Below are 25,418 nucleotides of genomic sequence, written 5' to 3'. Positions count from 1 at the left end.
CAATACGCCAAACAAAGACTAGCAGATGTTCACTCTTTTGTTCCCCTAAACTTTGGTTTTGCTGGTATGCTAAACTGGTACAGTTCTTCGGCATAACCCAGGATGCATTCCTTAATCAGAACCAAAACTGAGCCAACTAAAGCGATTCATGTTTATGTAATGTATCTGTTGCAATTGGAGATCTATTTATTTAAAGATTTAGCTTCTTATTATAGGGGACACTTCACAAAATGTCAGGATTGATTTGTTTTCACAAATTTTTAGCATATTTTACAATTCTAGATTAAAAACAGTTTACAAACCATTTTATGATTGTGGGCAGGGTTGGAGTAAAATACAGTCACTACCCCCAGCACACATAACAAAGGTCAGATGGAAGGGTAATAACTTACTATTCCATAACATTACCTCCATTTATACAACTCAAAGATTCTGGCCTATTTTGTTCCCATAATACATTGGTTATTGTACTTAATTTACTTTTCACAAACCTCCAACATTTCAGGTTTCTCCCTCCCATATCTGCATTTCCTCTGTATAACAGCATGCATTTTTCCACACAATCTTTTTAATCTCTCTAGATCACGAGGTTTACAGGATCAGTTGGCAAGGCTTCCCCAGTGACAGATCCGCATCTAGACTGCCGCACTGTACCGGATCAGCTGATCGTTGGCACAGCACGGCGGCCATGTTTATTTTAATGAAGCGGGGATGATTTAAATCCCCGCTTCATTGACTATGTCAGGTAGCCTAATCTACATGCCTCTGTTGGCAGAGGCATGTAGTCTAGACATACCGTAAGTGGGGAAATAGCAAGAAGGGACAAAATGGAAACAATTTTAAAAAGCAAAAACCAACACAGAAATAGAAAAAGAAAAGAAGATAGATGGAGAAAGGAATAACAAGTGTGCCTGCGCAAGACAAGGCCTAAAAGGGGTTCTGGTATGCTAATCTGCCACAACTGGAAACTCTGACTAATAAGGACTGGTAAAAAATACTCTAGCACTCTCCCTAAAAGCCCTTTTAATCACTTTAAAACATTTGGCTAGCACTAACTCATTATAATTTTTGCTGACAATCTAGATTGTTCTGTGGCAGGAATCTCATCTTAAAACTGGCTAGCACATGGCTGGCTTCCCATCCTTCCCGATGCCCTGCATTATTCAGTAGCTGTTCTTTCATAGCTGCCATTGCTTCTTACTCAGCAACTCATCATTCCTAGAACTTGTGTCAAGGAAAAAGCATTTTCTGCTGTCCAAAAACTCCCTGGTTTGCAGTTTCCTAACACTTTCAGCCTAATGTCAAGATAAAGTTTTCACTGCACTCCTGACAGACAATGCATTAACTCAGTTCCCATTTGAACCAACTGCTCTTGATTTGCCTAGATTCTGTTAACCACTAAGCTGAGTTCTCACGTTTGAAGTGTGTAACTTCAATTTAATTTCTGAATTAAGTATTATTCGCATCCTATAGCGCTATCAGAGCTGTTAAAGAGTTGCCATATTATATCCCCAAAGCATTTTAGTAGTTGGTGAAACAAATAATGAAAACAAACATCTGGTAGACAAAAGAAAAGTTTGATGAACCCATGAAGTTTGACATTAAAATACTGACAAGACATGTCAACACTTTAAATAAAAGATGACCACAAAAAAAAAGATGTCTTATTTATTCTACATGCACGAAAGAAGTAATTTGAAAATTCAGGAAGTTGAGAGTTGAGTTTCAGTTTACACTGTCCTTATTTGAGCAAAAGTTTTTCTGCATGCCTTTGCTTATTCAATGCTTCATTTATCTGAGAGTATTTCTATATCCAATAATAGCAGTACAGCTGCACCACTGTGGCACTTCAGTGTAAACACTATTTACACTGATGGTAGGAGTTCTCTCACTAGTTTAGTTAATCTACCTCCCTGAGAGACGGTAACTAGGTCGACTGAAGATATCTTCCATGAACTTAACATGGTGTTGAACGTGTTAACTCACCGGTGTGGATTTCTCACACCACCAATAATACCAACGTAAGTTCCCAGTACAGACCAGTCCTTAGTAAACACTTTATAACCATTTATCTATAAATAAATTATTCAGAGGGAACATTTTTCCCCCTAATTATTGCAGGTCAGCGCTGGACCCCTGGTTATAATTTTGTCAAATTTAACAGACAAATTTTAGTTTAAAAAGATTCATTATGGAGATGTCAGTAAAGGCTTCTTCTAAACAGGGTACCACGAGTTTTTACCTAAATGATGAATTTTAATTATTCCAATTATTTCTAGTCTCAATTTTTTTCTTGAATTTTCTAGAATCTAACTTTCAGATAACAAAAAGGTATCTCTCTGCAGAGGAGGATACTTAATTCAAGCAAGATGTGCACTTTGTGATTTGTTCAGCCACCGGAGTGTGGGCTAGCTCTGTCCCTGTGTGTCATCCAAAATTATTATATTTGACTTCAGATGAATCACTTGGTAATAAAACCTTTAATCTGTATTTTAGGTGGAAGTATTTTGTGATGGACATGTTAAAAAGCAGGTAATTGGGTAACCATGCAACCACTGAAAATTTCAGTGGTCCCACAATTACATGCACCTACAGCACATGGCAGCAGCCAGCTCCCCAGGAGCTGGTGCATGCCGGGCTTAGCACATACTGGCTCCCACCTGTTGGCACCGCTCCAAGGGAGCCAGCTGATACCCTAGAGCTGGTATATGCCAGGAGCTGGCTTTTAAGCTGCCCCTGATGCCCCCTGCACTGCTCCCCAGGAGCGGGGCAGGAGCCTGCGTGTAACCATCAACAGTGACTGATAAACCCAGACTTGATATGCCTATTCTATGAAGGGAAAATGTAATGCATCATCAAATTTCTTGAACACACGCTGCAATCAAAACAAGTTTTAATTTAATAATTCCCCATGATCTGTGGAAATTGGTAAGTTATAATTGCAATTACTTGCTCTGATTATTCTGTGTTAGAAATTGATCTCCCCATTTCTTGACTCTCCTGAAAATGTTCGGACTTCACTATAAATAGTTTCAAGTTTAAATCAAACAGTGTTCTTGATTCCCAACAGCCATCTCCATGCCAGGAAAGTAAAAAGCCAGTACAAGATGTTTGGAGTGGTACATAAGCATCAAGAAGAAGCAGCAGCAAGATTTTAAATCAGAATAATGTCACAATTCATGCAATCTAATATCTTTTTGTACACTATTTAACAGTTATAACATCTGAAAGTCCAGCTGCACTAGAATTTACCTATGACTAATAAACTTCAGTACTATTTAGATACAGTTTAACGCAAATGCATTTTAAGATATAACCAATCATCTTTTGAAACTTAACATGACAAGGGCTCAAGGGACTTAAAATTCATGCTACCCCAAACAACACAGCAAAAATTTTAAACACGAGTATAAGGGAAATAGAAGAGAAAGACAAGGAAAGTGACCTATTATTTCAACTTACCATGAGAGGTTTTCTAATAAATTTTCTGAAAGGTGGCTTTATGAATCTTATAGATTTTTGGAATCCATCAATTCGAGAGTTCTGTAATTTTGAAAAGCTGCAATCGTGATCGTTCCTGATTGGATACAGAAAATAAAAAAGCAACAACAACTAACCCAGTAATATTTCAAAACCAAGCTATTTTAAACATTTAAATTATATAAAAGTATAAAAGAAATTATACTGGCACACTGAAAATTACTAATGATCCATTTTCACTGTTGAAACCTAAACTAAATGAAATTAATATTGCATACTTGGGACACAGATTAATAAATAGGCAATCTATTGATTCTTTGTGCTTTCTTTAAATCTTCTTCATACAACTGAAAAGCTCTTTACAAACAATTCAGCAATGCATGTGCTTAAGTATTCCTGCCCTCTGCTGGCTGTTACTGTATATGTTAGGTCTTTTAATAATCCTAAGGCTGGAAACTGTCTCAGCCTAATATGGCTAGCCAACATAGTTCTGTTAGTGCTCTTATAAAATAGAGAGGTTTTTTTAGTTCAAGTTGAAGAAGTTGATTTAGTTGGGATTGGTCCTGCTTTGAGCAGGGGGCTGGACTCAATGACCTCCTGAGGTTGCTTCCAGCCCTAGGATTCTAAGTCTGTATTTTTAGAACTCAAGATCACAAGAACTATTCCTCATGCCCCATTTAGTATGCAGTATAACATCCAGCATCTATTTATGTACAATTAATAGGGATTTTCAAAAGTACACAGGGGCATGTCCACATAGCAGCACTGATGCAGCTATGCCACTGCATCACACCTGGTGAAGAGGCTCTATTCTGACAGAAAAAAGTGCTCACACTGGTATACTAAAACTACCTCCACGAACAGCAGAAGCTATGTTGGTGGAAGAAGCTCTCTCTCAATGCATCACTGTCCACACTAGTGCTCATATCAATGTAACGTATGTCTCTGTTTTAGTCACACCCCTGAGCAACTTAAGTTCTGTTTACATAAGCTATAGTGTATACATATCCTAAATGATTTAGGGATTCAAGTCCTTTTGAAAGTCATCTACTAAAATACTGAATACAACATACTCTTAGCACCCTGGATTAAGAAGGGACAAGAATAAATGCTGAAAATAGAATTTTAAAAATCTGGTTTTGACCAATGTTATGCACATCAGACTACACAATCAAATGATCCTTTCTGGGCTAATAAAATATAAGCCTATAAAAGTCCAGGATAGGAAGAATAACTGTATGAATAATAAAGAATCTTTGGCATTTCAAATCACCAAAAGCAGCAACAAGCACAAAAGAAAACTACATTTCTTCTCTAAATCCTGCACAAAATTATATTTTTTCCTACAAAATTTGCAGAGGTTTCTGATTTCATAATTGCACATTGGTCTCTTATGTACAGTTTAAATATAAAGCTAAAAAATAATTGCCTGAAGTATAAGACTGGGTTTTATAGTTAGTTTCAAACGCATAAAGGTGTAATGCTGCTTTAAAAAGGCCTTTTATGTACTCTCCTGATAGAAAAACAATAGCTCATTAGCATGAACACGACTAAATAGTCTTCTAAATAAAACCATATAAAATTCATAATTTTTTAAGTTCTGAATTAAAACAGACATTATGCAGTACACAAAAAAATGCTTACTGATAGTACATCCTTCAGTTTCCTTCCTAAACAGACCACCAGAAATACAGTAGTGTCAACATTTGCCTAAAATGATTCACCATAAAAAAGCAGCAGTCACTACAAGCCAAAATTTATTTTTGAGACTATACAGCTGACCATTTTCCTTTGGCTATTCATTCATTACAATTTGGCAGTTTACCTCACAATTATTCTTTTCTGTGCAAAGAAGTCATCTCTGTATAGTCAGGTTAATTGTAAGGTTAACAAGTGAAGTAGTACAATTGAGTTAAACAGACATTTCTGTGCTGAATGTTCCCTCTAATCAAACAGTGGGAGTCACTCAGTGCAGTAATAAGCTTAACTAAATCTCTCTCAAAAGATCTCAAATATTCTTAGAGCTTCCTGCCTTCACTGAAGGTATCCCAGATGGGGACATCACAAATAGTGGTAGTTACACAGAACAATTTGTTCCAGAGTACTGTCAGTGAACCAAAGAATTCCAAAGGAATTTTACAACAAACAGGAAATGTTAAAAGGTTAAAAAAAAATCTGAATTGAATTCCTTCCTCCTTCCGCCAGCCTGACTAGTAGGGATGGGAGATAGAGTATAACGGAATAGTTGTGTAACTGCATGAAATTCTAGTGGATTATTTAATAGTCCATGAGCGCGGGAGCCAGTGCACTCCTGGCCCCACTCCCAGGCAGCCCCCTGCCACTCCGGGCTCCCGTCTCTGACACAGCACAGGGTGGCAGTAGCCCCTGTCCACAGGGAGCTTGGACCCCCAACTGACAGAGGCTGTTGCCACAGAGCAGCCTCTGTCCATGGCCAGCCCAGGCTGCCACAGAAAGAAGCTGCTGCTTGAGGCTGGGGGGGGGGGGGGGGGGGAGTAAAGACGGCACCAAGGACCCAGTGCTGGGGAAAACTGGCTTTTAAGCCAGCTCCCCCCCCCTCCCCCCGGTACTGGCTTCTGCCTGCCCCTCTTCCCCACTGCCTCTGTAGGAAGCAGGCGGGTCCGAGGGGCCATCATGCACAGGGAGCCTGCTTGAAAGTCAGCTCCCCATACATATCAGCCACCACCTCCCCTCTTCACCCTCTGCGCTGGTGCCTCTCTATCAGAGGCAGAAGCACAGGGGTAGACAAGTGGATCCAGTGCTTGTGCAAGCCAGCTTTTAAGCCAGCTCCCCATGGGCACTGGCTCCCACTCCTCCCACCTTTCTTCTTCTGGTACACAGGCAGCAAGGAGCAGGGAAATGCAAGTAGTCAACAAGATTAACCGATAAGCGGGCTTATTTGGTCAATCGTGTTGACGTCTACATGCTGACATCCCTATTGACCAGTAGGAATATCTGAAAGAAGGCTTAATTTTGATTTTGACATTGTAGTTCACCTTTACTAAAAGTTAAGCTTTTCTCTCTTTCAAAGCTGTTCTTTGTTACTACAGGTTGGATCTCCCTGGTCTGGCACCCTCGGGACATGAGTGGCCCCAAAGAACGGATTTTGCTACACTACTGGAGGTCATTTCTGGCCCTCTGCCACCAGCTCTACTGTCCAGCTCCACTCCTGGCCTGGCTTCCCAGATGGCTTCCCACCTCCCACCAGACCTGTTGCTGTGCCGCGGCAGCCCACTGTCCTGGCTGCTGGGGTCCCAGCTTCATCCTAGCGGACTAGTGCCCTCCTGCCCGGTGCTCTGGCCCTGCCATGGCAACACCAGCAGCCCCACCACCGGGACTCCCAGCCCCACTGAGGCAGACCAGTGCTCAGCCACCAGGGTTCCCGACCCTGACAGCCCCTACTGGGGCAGCACTGGCTCTGCCAACACTGCTGCAGCAGCCCACAGTCTCCCATTGCCAGGGCTCTTGGGCCCACTGCAGCAGACTACTGCCCTGCAGGAGGCTGCTTGCACTCCAGTTGCCTGCCACCAGCTCAGCTGTACTCCCACGTCAGGGCTCCCAGCAGCTAGCCTGGCTGGGTTCCAACCCCACACAGCTCCTGCCTCTGGCCCTCCAATGGGTCTCTCTGACCCAGCAACATCCATGGTCCTGCTGGAGAGAGATTCAACCAGTACAGAAGACGACCTAGGAGTGTTTATAATGGAATCAGACTCAAAATTCAAGGACCAATCTTACAAAAAGGAAGCATACCACATTGGAACTAAATTGTGGAAAAATCTTAAAAACAGATGCAAAAAATTCTGATAACCCCGACTCAGGCATACAGATGTACACACTAAAGGCAGATTACCTTTGAACTACACTGTCTGTGTGAAACATTCTCTCATCTTCATTCTGCAGCCTCTCTTTTCTCCTTCTCTCTATATCATGCCGTAGATCATTTGGATCTTCTAGAATTCTTACAATAGTCTAAGTAATGGAAAGGGAAATGTTACTGAAATTATATTGGATATATACAATCAACTGATCAAAATCAAGCCACAAACACCACACAGTAGGTGTTGTGGCTTGTCTTGTGCGTGCAAACCCATTTTAAAGAAAAATAACCATCTGAGGGCAAGAAGGAAGCAGACTTACACAATGACCCATGCATACAAAGTTTGGTTATAAAGAGTTCGACTCTGTAACTATCTGCTGATCCTCTCTGTTTCATTTTACTAATTACAAGATCCCAAATTAACAGGATTTGAAGCACAGAACTCCAGTTACTGGTAATTAAGCTGCCATTTTCCTTTCTGTAGTTACCTCTATAAATCTGCCCTATAGTAGATTAGCAAGCAGGAAGAGGGCACAATACTTAACCCTCTGGAAATGAGCATCCTACTTCACTATGAAGTTGAGATAAAAGTACAGAATAAAGCTATCAGTGGAATTCCAAGTGGCATCCTTACAGAGAAAGGTACATTAATGAGAGATTTTGGGAAAGTGGCTCCTCTGGTAGAACAGGCTCCAAGTCCCACTTGGTGCTAGCACTCTTTCAGGTCTGGTGTAATGAAGTGGGAAATATCTACATCAAGGAATACAGCACATGACTCTGCATTTATAATGGCCAAGATAAGGCATATCCTATCAAATACTCAAACACAACAGACAGGCCTATGGCCATGAAGGGAAAGCTTCTCAGACTCAATTCTGGTGAGAAGTTTTATCAAGGCTGAGAAAAGAGAAATATTCAAGGGAACACTAAATCATTACAAGACTCTAGGCCTTAACAAAGGAAAGGAAGTTAAGAGTGTCTGCCCCAGGAGTCAATGAGAATTGACAGGCTAATAAGGAGAAGAACGACAAAAGCAGAAATTGAAGTAGTGGCAGTCAGCTTCTCATAACCAACAGATGGAGACAAATGAACTTGCTAAATTATGTGAGAGATTGCGATTAGGATTAGATAAAGAGAAATATTGTGTAGGATTTTATCGTGTTTATCCTTTATCTGTATACTTTGTACTGTTAGTGAATGAATAAATAATGGGAGCTTTGTTTTGAAGAAAAAAAGCTGTTTTGGGGTTACTTCAACTCTGGAACTGGGTCTATGGCTGTCAGCTCCCACTTGGCACCAGCAGTGAGGTAGTTAAAGTACATGGTTCCATACAGAGTGAGCTGCAAAAAGCCAGCTCTGCCACCTCAGGGATGCTTGAAGAGAACTAAGGGGGCCCCTAAAGACTAACAAAATCTATTATATGAGTACCCATCTGATTAAGTGAGTTTTACCCACAGAAGCTTATGATCCTGTATATTTGTTAAGCTTCTAAGGTGCCATAGGACTACTTGTCATTTTTAACCATCTGAATAAGAATCTAGAGATCTCCTCTCCTTTGGTCTTATTATCAAAGTAATCAAATGTAATTGCTTCCAAAATGGCTTACTTTTCAAACATCTGTTTTTAAATTTAATTTATTGAGCTAGCCTTCCTAAGCACAATATGAAGCTTTGAACAGAATCTATAAACCTAAGTTTTATTTTAGATGATGCTCATATCTACAGTTTATTCAGAAGCATTAAATAAGGATGCTTCGTTACTTTCTCTTTGGAAAATACTAAACAAGAAAGGTCCATCATCAAAGTCTAGATTTTACTCAATTACCAGCAAAACAACTTTACTGGGGGAAGGGGGAAAAAGAGGTACTGTACAGAGCAAAACAGATCTCCAAAATTCAAAAGGAGTAGTTATAAACCTACTAAGAATCAAGCTCAACATCCAGAAGTTAAGAAGCTGGAGAACTAGGAGATCAGACCTTAAAAGGCAATGATTCCCAACACTGAAATTGGTAACAAAGGCTTAGCTTTTGAATGTGTCTTTGAAACAGCCACATCTAAGCTATCTTGATAGCTCAACATGATGTTTCTTAACACAGAATAGATAACTATGACATTCTGAACTGGCTATTATAACCAATGATTTGTCTTCCCTCTCTAGAGAAAGATCTGAGCACTTCTGATTGGATGATACAAAGCCTAAGATAGAAGACCACATGGAAAAGCCTATCCCCTCTTTCCTTATTTGCATCTTGTTCTGATATCACAAACCAGTGCCCAAGTATCCTCAGCTGGATGCCTTTTACCCAAACGCTTTAAGCCCCAAATGTGAAATACAGTGCAGTGCTTGAAGCTTGGATCCTTTTTTGGATCCATATTAACTAGAGCCTAACATTTTTAAACAATATATAATTACAGCTATAATTATTAAATTAATGTATACTGACAATACAATTGGTCTATGGTAAACAGTGCCATGGCTGCTTGTGCCTACAAAAAGTGAAATACTCAGGACAATTGTTTAGCTTAGGAGAAGGGAAGGGGAAGGAAGTTAGAGCTCTTTATAACTACAGGTGCAACACTGGATCCATAGGTTAACTGGCATCAGCTGAACATTTAAACCACTTTTAAATGGTTCTGGGTTCACAAAGCACAGCATAAATTTTTGAATACTCTATTTAGCACAGAACACATTTGCCTGCTTATTCAGTGGCCAGAGAAATAAAAGGCACCTGAACCATCAATATTCAGTTTTTAAATTTACATGCAAAAATGTTAAAAAAATTAAAGTAGTTTAACATTGTTTGATGGGTCAATATTTATATAATAATGGAATGTTATGGACAAGTTACAAGTTTATGAAAAAAGTGCATCAGAAGTGCTAACAGATTACCATTGTAACTTATTCTCAACATAAAAAAAATAGCATACCTGTCCAGATTCACATGGCATACCTCGCTTATTCTTAAGTTCTGCCAGAGATATATCAATTCGCCTGAAGTAATAAGCCAAAATTATATAAGGGTAATGTCATACTTTAGAACACAGACGAGACCGATCACTTTGAACTAAAAGCCACTGTCATTATGGTCACATTTAAAATAATGATACTATGCAATTTAAAGTCAACTAAAAGTTGTTAAAATAAATATGCTATTATTTCATATTTCACATTAAGTTGAACATATACTGAAAACAATTAAGTACCTTAATCAATATAAATAATAGCACAAAGTTTTTGCTTTACCTGTGAATTTCTGGATCTGAATATATCTTAACTTCATTTAAATTTACAACTGGTTTATCTTGAATTTTTGAGAAGCGTTCATTTAAAGTTAGGTCAGAAGATGTAAAATAATTTGCTGCAAAAATATATTAAATGAAAAAATGTTACTTTATTGTTTGTATTGCAGTTGCACAACCATGCTATTTAAGTATTAACTATACTAAATAACACTAAATACTAATAGAAATTATTTTGATTTAATATTTGAAATCCAATCCTAACTCTCACTGATCAATGGTTAGTACTTAAACTATACACAAACTATAGCAGCCATCCTACTACTTTAATTTAATTAAAAATTAATGATTACACACGTTGTTAATACAGTAAATAAAAATGTCAACCTAAAGGGATTTAAGAGTTTATCAACTCTAGCCATACAATATTTTAAATATTGGAAACTATGGATTGTCACAATCAAGTATGATACAGAAGTAGTGCTACAACAAAATTAATAACATTAAACCGACAAATGAAAGGAGCAGCAAATATAAATGGCTAATAGTTTTGAATAAAACAAAGTACAGGTTGAACCTCTCTGGTCCAGTAACATCTGTGGTCCGGCATGATTTTAGTTAGCCAGATGGCCACATCCATGATATGTGGCTAAGTTTCCTGCAGTACCATAAAGTTTGTTCGCAGCCACCAGTCCTGGCTCTCAGTGTTCTGTGCCCTTATTTAGCTCTAATCAACTCATAAATGTCCTCTAAGAACTCAGTAAGCAATGGAAATGTTAATGCTGCAAGGCAAATTGACTCCCATGTTTCAGTAAGTTCTCTGGTTCAGCACCAGTCAGGTTCTGAGGGTGCCAGACTAGAGAGGTTTCATCTGTACATCTCATCTCACTCTTTTCTTCCCAAGAAAAGTTGAACAGGAGGAACCAGTCTCTCCACTGAAACACTTCTGTCCTATCTTGCAATACCAGGATGCACATGAATGTCCCACTGAGGTCAACAGCACTCTGCACTGGTGAAATAGTTTCTGTATACTGATTATGACACAGAACTGCAGCCCTAGTTCTGTATTTAGTTTTTACTATAAACAAAATGCGAATTGACTCTGTTTTTACTTAACATAAAAAACTATGTAATTACTGTTTTTTTTCCCAGCAGCCCATTTCGAACTCTACCTTTAAACAATCAAGAGCCCAATATCCTATTATCTTCTCCAGGCTGCCAAGCCCCTTCAAGTATTCCTTACCGACTTCACTCAGGACAGAAACCCAAGACTTTCTTGACAAACAGCTCAATTTGATCGCTCCTCTAGCAAAAAACCTTCCTGCACCCTTAGCAGCACACCACCAGATTTCCTTTATTTTAGATTACCAAAACCTTAACATGCCCAACTTCACAGCCATCGCACATACTGCTTAGAACTTGCACGAGGCTTTATTTGTCTTGTGCTATTTGTATTCAAATAGATAGTATTCTGGTAAATACCAAAACATTTTAATTTAGTTTATATGTACAAGCATGAAATATTATAATCACCTTTAACTTGATGAATGATTGTGATAATTTCCTGAGTAAATTCTTTTGATGGGTTGCTCTCAGCATTTTGTGTTACAGATTCCATATGTTCAAACACTGGATGAAAATTTTCATTTTTCCTGCCAACAGCAACCAGATCATGTGACATCTGCCGCTCCACAGTATGGCTAGTAGTAGTCCTAGAATAAATTTGCATAAATGTATTTAGTAACTTTCAGAGATACTGCAATATTAACAAAAAATTAAAATAAACAGTAGATCAAGACAAAATGTCATCTTAGGGAAAGAAATTTTAAAACTTCTCACATTTTAAATCAAACAGTCAATAAGGAAAAATGCAAAGTTTTCCACTTAGGAAGGTACAATCAGCTGCAAATATAAAAATGGGAAATGACTGCCTAGGAAGAAGTACTGCTGGCTAGTAGGAAGTTTAGACTTGAGATTAGACGAAGGTTTCTAACCATTAGAGGAGTAAGGTTCTGGAACGGCCTTCCAAGGGAAGTAGTGGGGGCAAAAGATCTATCTGGTTTCAAGATTAAACTAGATGGGTTTATGAAGGGGATGGTTTGATGAGATAACATGATCTTGGTAACTAATTGTCCATTCATTATCAGTGGGAATAGGTCAATGGAGGGATGATAGGAGTTACTATAGAGAACTTTCTGGGTGTCTGGCTGATGAGTCTTGCCCACATGCTCAGGGTTTAGCTGATCGCCATATTTGGGGTTGGGAAGGAATTTTCCTCCAGGGTAGATTGGCAGAGGCCCTGGAGGTTTTTCGCCTTCCTCTGTAGCATGGGGTACAGATCACAGCTAGAGGATTCTCTGCATCTTGGGGTCTTCAAACTATTTGAAGGCTTCAATATCTGAGATATAAGTGAGAGGATTATTCTCGGAGGGGTGGGTGAGATTCTGTGGCCTGCACTGTGCAGGGGGTCAGACTAGAGGATCATAATGGTCCCTTCTGACCTTAAAGTCTATGAGAAAGGGATCTAGGGGTCATAGTGAACCACAAGCTAAATATTAGTCAAAAGTTTAACACTATTGCAACAAAAGTAAACATTGTTCTGAGCTGCATTAGCACAACTCTTGTAAGCAAAACACAAGTAGTAATTCTGCTCAACTTCACACTGATTAGGCCTCAACTAGAGTGGTGTGTCCAGTTCTGGGGACCACATTTTGGAAAAAATGTGGACAAACTGGAAAAAGTCCAGAGAAGAGCAACAAAAACTACTGAAGGTCTAGAAAAAAATGACCTATTAAAGAAGATTGGAAAAAAAAGTTTATTTATTCTGGAAAAGAGAAGAAAGCGTGGACATAATTTTCGAATACCTAAAAGATTGTTACAAAGAGGAAGAAAGAAAAACATTAGCCCAAGCTATTCCCTCCCACTATCATCCCCTCAAATAATGATCCAATAATCAAAAAGTTTGGTGATTGGCTTCTTATAAGCAATCCAGTTCACTGGTCAATATATCAAAGCAGCAGCGAGTATCTGGTGTTTTTAATAAGTACGTTTTAATTATTTGTAAATTAAGGTGGTCTCCAAAATTGCTGCAGTTTCTCAAACTATTTTGAGAACAGCAATACATTCAACAATCTTGTTCTGTTACCTTTCTTTAAATGAATGCTTTAGTCATTACAGTAAATGCTCTGTTACCCAGCATGTTAGGGAAATAAGAAGTGCCAGTTAATCAAATATTTTGGTTAACAGAGTTATACTTCACCAATGGAATACCAATTTTAATTAGGAAATTAGAATTAGAATACAACATCATCAATAAAAAGTATAAAACAGTATACAGGTACTCAACAAACCAATACTTGTATTGCACTCAAAGCATTTAGGTGTATACAGGTAAAGTTTTCTATACAGTAGGTTATCTTATTACACTACATAACACTATGAGCAACATAGCATGTGTCTAGGTCACTAAATCACACAACACTAAAATATACTGAACCTAATTTAATCTTTGATGATTCAGAAGGCACTATCAACATCACTTATTGCCAATGTAGAAGGTATATAAGGAGATTGGGCTGAATCTATAATGATCGTTTTGACAACCAGGAAGGTGCTTTTTTGACTAAATCCATGATTTCAGATTGTTTACTTGTCTTCCGCCTCTTTTGCATAAAAGGAGAGTGCAAAATCTGCAATTGCATAATGTGCTGGGCAGTATACTAGTACTGGTTGCTAGATTGAAGATTTTGTATTTCTGGATAATATCAGAAATACCCATTAATTGAGCTTTCTCCTTATGTAAATGCCAGATAACAGAGCTTTTACTGTATTTTAGGAAAGCACACAGAACACCTTTCCGTGTTCCACATTATTGCTTTGGATTTTTAAAATTTTGCTTTTGGAAAGCACCTCTCTATTTTCTTCTATCAAGAACAGAACTCCACATTTTATTACCGATTTCAGACAGAAAAAAAATATACAAAGGAAACCTTGATGGGGAGGTAAAAATATTGTGGACTAGTTCCCATGATAAACGAGGAGTTTCTGACTATTTATTATTTTGGTACTACTTAGACTGATGTAGTTAGTTTATCAATGTAAACCACTCAGACATCCAGAGCATCAATTTATTGTTCACCTGTCAGAAAACCCAATCCAAACCCAAGAATTCCTATATCAGGTAAAACCAGCAGCTTACCCAGTGCAGGAAATTTCTTCCTAACATTTGCCAGAAACTGGCTTTTGCAATGAGGTATGACTGCTTGTCTCCCCTATAAAAATGTTTCTCCTACTTTATATAATTGTAGATGTTCTTTTCCACATCTGTATCTAATTTTTGTGATTCTAACTCTTTCTTGAAAAAATATGATCATTCACAATATTTTTCCAGTTAACTGTTCAACTTCTTCTACAGTTCATTAATAAACACTAGTCCTAGCAAACAATCTTATGACACCCAATTGCTCATCTTTTGCAAAGTTGTAATAATTCATCCCAATACTTTACCTTTCAGACCATGACTAATTCCCCCACCCTTCCCCAAAATAGCTTTTTGTATAGGATTCTGTCAAAGTTCTCTAGCCCAGATTATATAAACCGGGGATGGCCAACCCATTAAACGAACAGCGCCAAAACAGCGGCACTTAATTCTAGTATACTGGAGCATGATTACTTCTGAAGAAGTCACGCTGGTTTGTCCCTCCATGTAATTTCCATCTAGGTATTTATAGTGCAATCTGTTAATTTATTGGCACTTAAGTACATCTGATTGGTTCAAGTTAGCGACAACATTTGCTATTTCCAGTGCACAGGCACAGTGGTTGATTATGATCATGTCTTTTTTTTATAGCTGTTAGTGACTTCACTTACAAGCTCATTCAGAGCTGTTGCAGAAATACCATCTGGCCTGGGGTAAAATGTTAGTTTGTCCCAGCAATATTTTTCAACACATTTTAATTATTCAGCCCATAAATATAACATTTTGTTCCACAGTTTGACTGGATGTGAGGGCTCAGGTGTTTGAGATCACACCCATTTTAAAGGCTGTAATTTTCAAAAGGAGCCTAATGCAAGTAAATACCCAACTTCCGTGAAAGTCAACAAAAATCCCATTCTAAATGATTATTCCAGAAGAAAGGACAAAACCAGATTTGTACCTGCTTTTTTAAACCGTATATAGGTAGGTAAATGCACCTCAGTGGGAGAAAAAAAAGCACATTTTTTCTACCACATCCTTATAATCAGGTACTATTTTATTTTCAGATAAACAAATAGTAAGTTATTAGAGTCAGCAAGTTTTGTATGAAGGAACAACTAATCACCTTGTTTTGCCCTAATTACCACCTTAAGAATCTTTGATTTCCCTAATATTCAAAAATTAAATAAGAAAGAATAAATAGGTACCTGTACTTGTTTATAATTTTTTTCATATCCACTTTGATTGTGAGCAGCTCCTTTCTAGGTGTGACATCTGACATTTTCACATCGGAAACTGTATGATTTGTGTCATGATGGCTATTGGAAGAATCCATTTTTTTTCTGAAATCCCCTTCATTCCTTACTCTTTCCTTCTTTGTGTTACTAAAGGGTCTCAGATCAACATCATTTTTGTAAGAGTTAGCACATGCATTGCAGCTCTTCTCTGAACTATACTTAATGGTTGTTTCATTATTTCCTTCTTCAGTCCGTCTTACTCTTCCACCACTACAATGATCTAACTCTTTGCTATTCCGAGCACCCTTAGGAAAATTATAATTTTGGTCTTCCTGCTTTACATACTTCTGAGCTCTATCATCAGAAAAAGATTTTGCCCCATCAAGGTGTCTATGATGTTTGTGACTATAGTCATATGCTAGCTTTGTAACAGAACTCTTTGTATACTCCTTTTCAGCAGACCGATGAGGTTGAGAACCAAGGTTTCTTTGCTCCTCTTTTTTTTGGTAGGGTGGAAAAGAACGATCTTGCTTCCATTTCTGATTTCTTGCTATTTCTCCGTCATCTCTCTCAATTTCTTTAGCTCTTTTAGATGTATGCCCATGCTCTCTGTAATCACGATCTTCAGGATACCTGTGTTGACATAAAGCAATTTACACTTGCACTAGAGAAGAAAGTGAGAATTTACGTGCAGAATGTTGGATAGCACGGCCTTATATGCAGAATGTGTGGAAAGTTAACCCAAAATCCCTCAAGCCAGAGTACAGAAGTGCAGGGGCACTTAAAAGGAAAATATGATCCTTTTATACTCTAGCCATGTACATGGATTTATTTAAAAAGATAAAATACTTCTCTACCACCAGTTGCCCACAATTAAACTACAAATGGATAAATGCCTTTCAAGGTGGAAATCTTCACCTATAACAAAAACAGACTTTCACTTGAGGCTTAACACCACATTACCCAGGTTTAATTATTTTATTCCTATACCTCTTCTGCAAAGAGTTCCTGGTCGTAAATTCTTCAGAAGCTCTTCGGAGTGACTGACCATATTTGTCTTCTTGTAACTTCTGGTGTCTTATTTCAGCTTCATGCCATTTTCTTTCAAATTTACCTGAGGCCCCCAATGGTCTGTGAAAAGGTTTAATTCCTTTCCCATCTCCAGTGACTCTTAAGTCCTCAGATATATACCTTTCTTGCATTTTGTGAGGGTAAAGGGGTCGGTCATATTCTTTGTAGGGTATTTCTGAGTATTTAGGTGGAAACTGGAATCTCTTGTTGCTTTCACTTCTCTCTGATGAATGTGTTCTGTAAGGTTTATGACTATATGTATCCTCTAAAGGAATTCTTTTTAAGTTTGGTGAAGGTGATCTATGTTCGTAAATTCTGTGGTGGATATTTCCATGTGATACAAATCTAGAATTGCTCTGTCCATATTTCCCATCTTCTTCTCTCCAAGACATAGGTTTCTTTAGATCCTTCCTAAATCCTTTATAGTCACAGTCATAATTAATATGAGCATGCCTTTGTCTATGGTGTTCTGGGCTCCTAAATGCTGGCGACAATGACCTACACAAGAAAAAAAAATAATTCCATTGTAACTGTTACAAAACAACAGATACAAAATTGTTAGAACAAATATGCTTCATAATTTAAAGAAGCCAAAATATTCAAAATTATCAAGTCCAGGGCAAGTGTACTTCAGCTAAAACCTATATTACAACTTGACTTTTCCCCTAACAAAAAATTTTATAGGAAAATATCCAATTTTTAACTGAAAAAAAAAATTTTCTCCAAAATTTTCATTTAAAAACTCCTCCCCTCCCCCCAATTTCTATTACACTGGAAAATGTTGGAAAACAATAAGCAAATGTAAAAAGCACTCCGTTATTTAAAATTTTTCAAATTTTTCCAGTGGAAACAAAAGGGGAGGGGCTGAAAATGGAGGGACCCTAAACATTCAAAAACCGAAATATGAAGAGTCAAAATGTCAGTTTCCAAAAACTGAAACAGAAATTTGTTTAGAAATTCCACTTTGAAGTACTGTTTAATTTCAAAATGTCCTTTCATAGAAAACTAAAAAGGTTATGTAAATTAACATTTTCTTGCAGAAAATTTTGATTTCTACAAAACTACATTTGCCATTAGGAAGTTTTCATAAATCAAGAAATTTAACCATCTCTAATCTCTACCTTCTTACATCTTTTTGTTAGTAATTATATACCTGAATACATTAAATAGTGCTTCTGAGCATTCTTAAAAAAATGGTTGAATGCACTTTCATATGCAAATATGGAGTTCATACAACTAATTATTCAAATACACAATGTCCCATCAGAAATTCATGTGACACTTGCACATGAAAAATATTCCATATGTACTTAAACGCATAATGAAAGCATGTTGAATACAATACATTTATCTGATTTTTTTAAATGCCAAGGCCAGCTATGCATTAAAAAAATAAAATAATCTCCAGACACCTGCTGGGCAGAGGCCATTCCAAAACAATAAGACAGTAGTAACCTCCACTGAGAATTAGGAGGCAATCCCAGACCAAAGCATCTTGTCTTTAAACTAATCAGTTACTGACTATTTACAGCAAACTCTGTGTTTAATCCATAAAGAACTACTGGAAAAGGCTTAAGTAAATTCCAAGAAAATCATTGTCTTCTTGTGAGTTTTTCCTAAGTAAATTCATTTCAAATTACTAGCTCAATTCTAGAAAGCAGTGTTCAGCAAAATAGACGTCTGCATATTCATAATACTACATCACCTTTGAAAGGTACATTCACACCTATTGGAGCCAACAAGAAATCAAGTGGTTTTGACAGTTTGCCAAAACTGGTACCATGCAACCATCTCCTTTCTTCAGCAGGGAAAGACTTTATCCAGCCTACCCAATAAAGCCCAACAGTCCACACCAGTCATTTAATTTCTAACCAGAGTTTTTTGTTTTAAGTAGAAGTGGGACTGTCTCAAATTAAACTGGTGCCATTCATGCACAAACGTCTTGCAGGATTAATAGGCTCAAAAAGAAATAGCAATTTTTCTAAGTACATCAGAAGCAGAAAGCCTGCTAAACCACAAGTGGAGCCGCTGAATGACTGAGCTGCTAAAGGAGCACTCAAGGACAATAAGATCATTGCTGAGAAACTAAATGAATTTTTTGCATTAGTCTTCATGGTTGAGGATGGTGAGGGAGATTCCCAAACCTGAGCCCATCTTCTTAGGCGACAAATCTGAGTAACTGTCCCAGATTCAGGTGTCCTTAGAGGAAGTTTTGGAACAAATTGATAAACGAAACAGTAATAAAGCACTTAAACCAGATGGCATTCACCTGAAATTTCTAAAAACTCAAATGTTAAAGTTCAGATCTACTAACTGTGGTTTGTAACCTATTTTTTAAATCAGCTTCTGTACCGAATGACTGGAGTATAGCTAATGTGGTGCCACTTTTTTAAAAGGGCTTTAGAGGTGATTCTTGCTATTACAGGCCAACAAATCTAACTTAAGTACTAGACAAACTGGTTGGAGCTATAATTTATTTGGAAGATTTAACATGTTTTTTCTAAAACCATGCCTCAATCAACTAGAATATTTTGGGCAAGGGGTGATCCAGTGGATATAGTGTACTTGGGTTTCAGAAAGCCTTCATGTAGAGTAAGCTGTCATGGGATAAAAGGAAAGGTCCTCTCATGGATTCATTACTGGCTAAAAGATAGGAAACCAAGGGTAGGAATAAATGAACCAGTGGTATCCCACAGGGGTCCTTACTAGGACCAATCCTATTGCACATATTCATAAATAATCTGGAGAAAGGGGTGAACAGCAAGGTAGCAAAATCTGCAGGTGATACAAAACTGCTCAAGATAATTAAGTGCAGAGCAGACTGTAAAGAGCTTCAAAAGATCTCACAAAACTATGCGACTGGACAACAAAATAGCACGTGAATTTTAATGTTGATAAATGCAAAGTATTGCAAATTGGAAAAGAGCTAGACAGATAAAATGATGCTGACTAAATTGTTACCACTCAAGAGAGAGATCTTGGAGTCACTGTGGATAATAGGGATGTTAGATATCGGGTAATTGAATAGTCGAGTAACCATATGAATTCTTATCGGTTACTTTACTATTCTAGTGTCCCCAGAGGCAGGCCTGGCAGCTAGTGTGCTCTGGCCCCACTCCCAGGGAGATCCCTGCCACCCCACTGCTGCCTCTCTATCATAGGCAGCAGTACAGGGGGACAGGCTGAAGCTGGTCCATGGGGGAACAATTAAAAAAACAGCTCCCCACACAGACCAGCTGCCTGCTGCCCCTCTGCCTCTGACTCAGAGGCAGCAGCCTGTCCATGGGGGATCCGAGCTCCCCGTGGACAGAGGCTGCTGGGGGTGGGGGGGGGAGAGATATGGGGAGGCTGTCAGAAAGCTCCAGAGCTACTCATTGACATCAGTTGCTCAGCCCTACAGAGCAGACCCTATTCACAGCAAGCCCAGGCTCACTGCCTCCCATGGAGCAGCCTCTGTCTGCTGAGCAGCCTTTTGTCCGCACGGAGCTCGGGCCCACCACAGACAGGGGCTGCTTTGTGGCAGCCTCCCCTGCCCAGCAGGCCCGGGGGGCAGGCAGCACCACAGAGCCAGTGCTGGGATGGGGGAGAGGGGAACTGACTTTTTTAAGCTGGCTCCCCCCAGCACCAGCTCCTGCTTTCCCCCTTCTTACTGCCTAGGCTTATCGGTTAATCAGTCGACTACACATCGACATCCCTAGTGGATAATTCTCTAATCATTCAATGTGAGCAACAGTCAAAAAAGCAAACAGAATGGTGGCAATCATTAAGAAACAGGTAGAGAATGAGACACAGAATATCTTATTACCTGTATATAAATCCATGGTTTACCCACATCTTGAATACTATGCGCAGAAGTGGTGACTTCATTTTAAAAAAAAAAAGCTATCTTGGCATTGGAAAAGGTTCAGAACAGGGCAAAAAATAATTAGGGTATGGAAGGGCTGCCATATGAGGAGAGATTAATAAAACTGGGACTTTTTAGCTTGGAAAAGAGATGACAAGAGAGATATGTTAAAGGTTTGGAAAATCATGTCTGGTGTAGAAAAAAAAGTCAATGAAGAAGAGTTATTTACTCCTTCCCATAACATAAGAACTAGGAGGTCACCAAATTAAATTAATAGGTAGCAGGTTTAAAACAAACAAAAGTAAGTCAACCTATGAACTCCTTACCAAAGGATGTTGACGGTCAAGGCTATACCAGGGTTCAAAAAAGAACTAGATAAATTCATGGAGGATAGGTCCATCATGGCTAGCAGCCAGGATGGGTAGAGATGGTTTTCCTAGCCTCTGTTTGTCAGAATCTCGGAACTGGTGACAAGGGATGGGTCACTTGATGATTACCTGATTTGTTAATTCTCTCTGGGGTACCTGGCATTGACCACTGTCATAAGATGGACCTTTGGTCTCACCCATTATGGACGTTCTTATGTTCAAAACTTATCACCACTTACTATCTGTCTCAAATTTCATGTAAGCAAGAACTCATGGAAACAATTTACTTCTGAAAACTTGCTCTTGCAGATTATATTTATTTTATAAAATATTGTTCTATGTTCTCATTGAAATATACATTTTAGTCCTAATATCTTTTTTCCTGCTATCCTAAAAAGATATGGGCTGTTTGATACACTCCCATATAAAATTATGTTCTAAAAACAAATATAATCCATAATAAAGGTTAAACATTTACCTGTGTTTCCACCTGGGAGATCTTGATCTAGATCTAGCCATCTTTTCATGTGTATGTCAATTAGTTTCTAGAATCTATAAAAATATGAATTATTAGTCAGATCAGAGCTACAACAACTGGTTTTCCAGACAATTTTTAAGCAAGACATATCAATAGAAGATTTATGTTTTTTAATTATTTAACTATATTTAAATCTTACTTTTTTTAAAATGTAAAATGATTTCTGAGACTGCGAGCCCAAGAAAAAACAGCTATTTTATTTAAAATGGCAATTGCTCCCTTTCCTCTCTAAATTCCATGATAGTTGTGTTTAGGAACCCTTGAAAAAAAAAGTAATGTCACACATGACCTGAAAGAACTGAAACTTATAATCATGTTACCATTTTATGTTCCATGTCACAATAGCAAACATAGGAGGAACATTTAGGACATTACAGAAGTTAATTGTTTTTTCTTCCTTGTAAATCTAAGTCTATTGTCAGCACAAACTGAACTTCTCTTAGTGCCTTTAGCTAAAAATGTTTTAGTAGTTGCAGGTCACCTTTTCATAATTATATTTTACTAGTTTAAAATAGAGGAAACACACAGGAAAAAAACAGTTTAAATTCCCTTATATATTTCACTTTTTAATCCATTGGTGAGAGTGCCTTTCCCAGCAGTGACTTGCAACTTCTATATTTTAAGTTTTTATAACCTCATTATTGGACATATATTTAAAAATTATAACAATAAACATTTTCCTTTTTTAAACAAGTCAGGTTTACGCTTTTCTTTCCCAACACCATAAAATTCAAACTTCTGCTGCATAACATTATTTGTTTGATTGCATCAATTGGGGCTTATTGGAAAATATAACAAATACAAAAAAACACACAACAGCAGGAAAAGTTAGATATTAACAAATCATTCTATTCACTGCAACTCAGAAGTAGGGCATACTGATGAGCTCCAATGAAGATCACCACCACAAGCATTCAGATCTTATGATATGGGTAACCGTTTAAAACCTAGTGCAACAGAGTGTGCTATATCAGGAGCTAACTCAGCACTTTGTCATTTTAATACCCACCAACATATATTAATTGGGACCTAAATGGAAGTCAGGCGATTGACAGAAGATGTCAATTGAGTAAAACTACAGCTCAAACGCTAAGTCAAGTGCAGCAACCCAAGCAGGTGGGATTACATAAACTGATGGGAAGAAAGTGCAGGGGGATAGGAACCGGAAGTAAACAGGACTATATGCAGCTGGTATTGCTCCCTTCCCTAGAAGCAAGCAGGGAAACGATCTAGGCATTTTAACTATATGTAAACAACACTACAGGCTGTGACCTGCTGGAAAAATACAATAAAACATGGTGGTAATCGTGAAGGAGACCTGGTGTAGTGGTGGTGAGTTGCTGCAATTGGAGACAACCTCTACAGAACCACCCTGACACCAAGATAGTTCTCTAAGTTTATCTGAACCAACATTTCTCATTGAGATGGGCCATAACCTACCATATAACAGTTGGCAACAGACTGAAGTTTTTTAATAGAACTATACAGCTACTTTGTGAGTGATTTTTCTGTAAATACCAAATGTCTGGGTATTAACCTTTGGTAAATCCTTTCATGTGGCACAAAAATGAAGAAGTGCTGCCAAAAAGTCTCAAAGGCTGGCAAAATGCTTGCAATGAAGCAGAGATCGTGGCATATGCCAATGGTATTTATACTAAGTTCCTCATAAGAGTTCCAAATTTCAAGTAAATTTGATCAATGCGGACGTCATGTGCACGAGAGCCACACTACTCAAATTTCAGATACTTAATACAGTAAACTTCTGATAATCTGGCACCTTTAGGACCCAGGGGGTGCCGGATTATCGGAAGGGGGGGCTATGAGTGGTCTGGGGTGGGGTGGGATGCCACCCCAGACCCCTCATAGCCCCCCCTTCTGATAGTCCAGATCTGCCCCAGGCGTCCCTGATTCAGCCACTGCTGGTCAGTTTCAGCAGCGGCTGAATTGGGGACGCCTGCAGCAGAGCAGCTGGAGCGCTGCCGGGTTGGTCTCGCAGCGCCACTCCTCGGCGCTACTGCACTAACCCGGCAGCCCCCCAGCTGCTCTGCCCCAGGTTTCCCCAAGTCAGCCGCTGCTGATACTGCCTTGGGCTTCCTGGAGTCAGCCGCTGATCAGTATCAGCAGTGGCTGACTTGGGGACAGCTGGGGTGCTGCCGGGTTGGGTCCCGCAGCCCCGAGGGGCAGCACTACAGGAACAAACCGGCAGCACTCCAGCTGCTCTGCCCTAGGCGTCCCTGATTCAGCCGTGGGTCAGTTTTAGCAGCGGCTGAATCGGGGAAGCTGGGGGCAGAGCAGCTCCAATGGTTCGGCTGCCCGGAGCACTTCTGGGTTCCTAATAGTGCCGGACCATCAGGCGTGCCGGACCATCAGATGCCGGACCATCAGAGTTTTACTGTACACACAAATGGTTTCATTCAAATTTATTTAAAATTAAAAGACTAAATAGCAAAATTTTTACTCAGATGGAGTATCACTTTATTCCAAAAATCATCTCACTGATATCAATGGTACAGGTTGAATCTCTCATCTGGGACTCTCTGGTCTGGCATCATATGTGGTCAGGCAGGTCCACAGATGTTGCTAGACCAGAATGCCCCAGTCGCAGATATCGAGCGCAGCTAGGAGTGGAGCTGTTCTGATGGCAGCAGCATGCGGAGCCAGTGACCTGTAGTCCCGGGACTAGAGAGGCTGCTACCCCGCAAGGAGCCAGAGTCTCCCAGGAGCAGCTGCTGCCTTGGGTGGGACCAGGCACTTGCAGGCAAGGAGCTCCAGAAGCAGCAGCCATCCTGAATGGAACCAGGTTGCCCCTCAGAAACAGCTGTCACCTTGTGCAGGTCAGGTTGACAGAGACAGAAAGCCCCGGGAACAGCTGTCACCCTGTGCAGGGCTGGGGACAGGGAGCAGAGTTCTGCAATCAGGCTGGGGGCAGCAGAACCAGGCAGGTGAGCAGAAGGAGGTCAGGCCTCCAGGTTCTCCGGGACCAGCAGCCAGGAGAGGAGCCCAGGGAGAGCCCAGAGGCCTGATGTCCCCTGGTTGGGCAAAATCCCTTTTTCGGAACTCTAAGGCGCCAAGGGAGGCACCAACCTGTATCACAATGGGGCTATAAGTGATTTCCCATTGTAGTAGAAAGCAAGCCTAAGCAAAAGCCTATCAGAGGCCTGGTATGAGAGCTGAGGCCTCAATTAGCAGAGTCAAAACTTTGTAGACGCTCACAAATTAATTTTGCTTTACGAGAGGCAGCTCCTGCTTATAGATTCTGGCAAGAATTGGGACAATCTTGCAGAAACACACATTCCTAAGTAGTGCGAGGCACAAGAATATATATGCAAACATATTCCATAAAGGTGTTACCAGGACACCTTGACACCAAATACATACCCCAAAGATAACAGGAACAAGCCAACCTTTTTTAAGGATAAGGTCAGGATGACAACATGATGGACAGACAAGTTTTGATCAAACTTAAAGATTCAAGGCAATGGGGGGCACCCTCATACAGGTCAGGGACAATATGTAACTTGTTTTATTGGTGTATAAAAATGTATCTCAGAGGCAATGTCTTTGGCCAGCCAAGGAGGTGGAGAGGATGGAAAATTCTGCCATTCACTGA

The 25,418-nt window shown here is 39.2% G+C and overlaps 1 protein-coding gene across 8 annotated transcripts in view; it reads right to left on the bottom strand.

Annotated features, from left to right (window-relative positions):
- The window catches only part of BCLAF3 (BCLAF1 and THRAP3 family member 3), a 121,866-nt gene that overhangs the window by 73,253 nt on the left and 23,195 nt on the right, over nt 1–25,418 (bottom strand). For all 8 annotated transcript variants that reach the window (XR_012898455.1, XR_012898454.1, XM_075913563.1 and 5 more), the window contains 8 exons: nt 21,749–21,822; nt 16,978–17,556; nt 15,958–16,620; nt 12,088–12,266; nt 10,559–10,673; nt 10,243–10,306; nt 7,349–7,467; nt 3,463–3,577 (listed from right to left, as the gene is read on the bottom strand). Coding sequence is in view for 6 of the 8 variants with exons in the window: in XM_075913563.1 (XP_075769678.1) it covers nt 3,463–3,577; nt 7,349–7,467; nt 10,243–10,306; nt 10,559–10,673; nt 12,088–12,266; nt 15,958–16,620; nt 16,978–17,556; nt 21,749–21,789 (1,875 nt within the window). In the remaining 2 variants the exon portion in view is untranslated. The remainder of the gene's footprint in view (nt 1–3,462; nt 3,578–7,348; nt 7,468–10,242; nt 10,307–10,558; nt 10,674–12,087; nt 12,267–15,957; nt 16,621–16,977; nt 17,557–21,748; nt 21,823–25,418) is intronic.

This window comes from Pelodiscus sinensis, chromosome 1 (assembly GCF_049634645.1).
Source record: "Pelodiscus sinensis isolate JC-2024 chromosome 1, ASM4963464v1, whole genome shotgun sequence".
Lineage (NCBI taxonomy): Eukaryota > Metazoa > Chordata > Testudines > Trionychidae > Pelodiscus > Pelodiscus sinensis.
The sequence above is the reverse complement of the archived record's forward strand: the minus strand, read 5'-3'. Positions and strand labels throughout refer to the sequence as shown.